The sequence below is a fragment of the Cannabis sativa genome, chromosome 6, assembly GCF_029168945.1.
Source record: "Cannabis sativa cultivar Pink pepper isolate KNU-18-1 chromosome 6, ASM2916894v1, whole genome shotgun sequence".
NCBI classification, from domain to species: Eukaryota; Viridiplantae; Streptophyta; class Magnoliopsida; order Rosales; family Cannabaceae; genus Cannabis; species Cannabis sativa.
Window position 1 is genome coordinate 65,093,227 of NC_083606.1, and position 1,838 is coordinate 65,095,064.

The window sequence follows — 1,838 nt, forward strand, 5'->3', positions numbered from 1 at the left end:
CAACACATTAATGAGGACAAGCCAAGTGAGTGGCGATCTGAAGTGCATGTTATTCCCGGTGACCTTGACAGGAGCAGCAAAAACATGGTTCAATAAATTCAAGAAGCATTCAATCACCTCTTGGGACAAATTGTCGAGTGATTTTAAAAAAGAATTTTGTACTGTCAGGTCTCGAAAACCTGAATGCTCTTCCTTGGCCAATGTAAAACAATAACCCGGGGAGAGTCTAAAGGCCTATATTAATAGGTTCAACATCGAGGCGGCCAAGGTGAAGAACGTTGATGACAGTGGGAGACTCATGGCCTTGGGGGCAGGCATAACTCATGGATCTTTACTATGGGATAGCCTCCAAGGGAGAGGTGCCCCCACTATTGACGAATTTATGAAAAGGGCCCAAAAATATATAAACATTGAGGAAGCCAGGTTAGCTAACAACCTACCTCTTCCCTTAACTACTACTACAACAACTTCCACCAATCCAAAGGCAACAACTGCCAACCCTCCAGCCACCAATAACTCTAGGCACAATAATAAGAGAAAGGGCGACAATGGAGGAGATCAGAACAATGCCAAAAAGAGCAAAGGTTATCAGTCCATGTTCACAATATACTCCGAACTTGTGGAGACACAAGAAACCATATATGTGGCAAACGAACATCGGGTGGCCTTTCGGATACCTGAATCCTTGAAAGGAAGTCGTGCGAAGAGAGATCCATCCAAGTATTGCCAATATCATACAGATATTGGCCATACCACCAACGAGTGTCGAAACTTGAGGGATGAGATAGAGACTCTTATACGTAATGGGCCTCTTGCTCATTATGCAAGGAATAGGCAATACAACCAACAAGGAGCAAATGCACAACAACTTGTAGCCCCACGTGCCAATGTGCAACCACAGGGGGCACCCGGAAACAATGCTCCTAACCCGCCGGCACAACCACAAGGGGGACAACTGGGACATAACCAAGACATTCCTCCACTTGTGGAAGGAGAGGACGTATTGGTCATATCAGGAGGACCACACTTTGCAGGGACCACCAATGGGGCTCAAAAGAGATATATTAATGAGCTCAAGAACTCAAATAAGACTCCTTTCACACCAGAACAACGTGCTCCCAAGCAAAGTCGAATGGAGGACCAAACCATAACATTTTCCAATGAGGATACTCATCATGTACAAAGTCCGCATAATGATCCACTGGTGATAACATCTCAAATCGCCAACAGGAGGGTAAGGAGAGTCTTGGTCGATAACTGTAGTAGCTTGAACTTGTTATATAAGATAACCTTGGAGAAAATGGGGTTAAGTGTGCAAGACCTACAACCATGCACTACCAATTTGGTTGGATTTACTGGAGATAGCGTAGCCAGCACAGGAAGAATCACTCTCCCATTGACACTCAGGAAGGCCCCAAGAACAGTCACCCGAATGACAGAGTTTGTGGTGGTAGACCTACCATCTGCCTACAATGCCATTTTAGGTAGACCAGCGTTATACACGCTGGGGGCAGTCACATCGATTAAGCATCTGGCCTTAAAGTTTCCAACTGCTACCGGGAATGGAATAGTCAAAGGAGATCAACTAGCTACACGTGAATGCTACAATGTGGCTATGAGGGACAAACCCGACTAGGGGCCCAGATGTTGGTAATAAACAACGATAATGAAGTGGAAAACAAGGGAGCAAGAGAAATTCCTGATATAGAAGAGATAGACCCTCGTGTGGGCGATAACCGTGTTGACCTGGGTCCCATTGAGGAACTTGAGGAAATTGCTCTTAACTTAAAGGAACCAACCAAAACCGTAAAAGTGGGGAAGCACTTAAGTAAGGAGAT

The 1,838-nt window shown here is 45.2% G+C and overlaps 1 protein-coding gene across 1 annotated transcript; it reads left to right on the forward strand.

Moving 5' to 3' along the window:
- The first annotated feature begins 298 nt into the window (after positions 1–298).
- On the forward strand, positions 299–1,636 carry LOC115695406 (uncharacterized). The gene has a single exon (XM_061118217.1). The coding sequence runs from the start codon at positions 299–301 to the stop codon at positions 1,634–1,636; it is 1,338 nt and encodes a 445-aa protein (XP_060974200.1).
- The last annotated feature ends 202 nt before the right edge of the window (positions 1,637–1,838 follow it).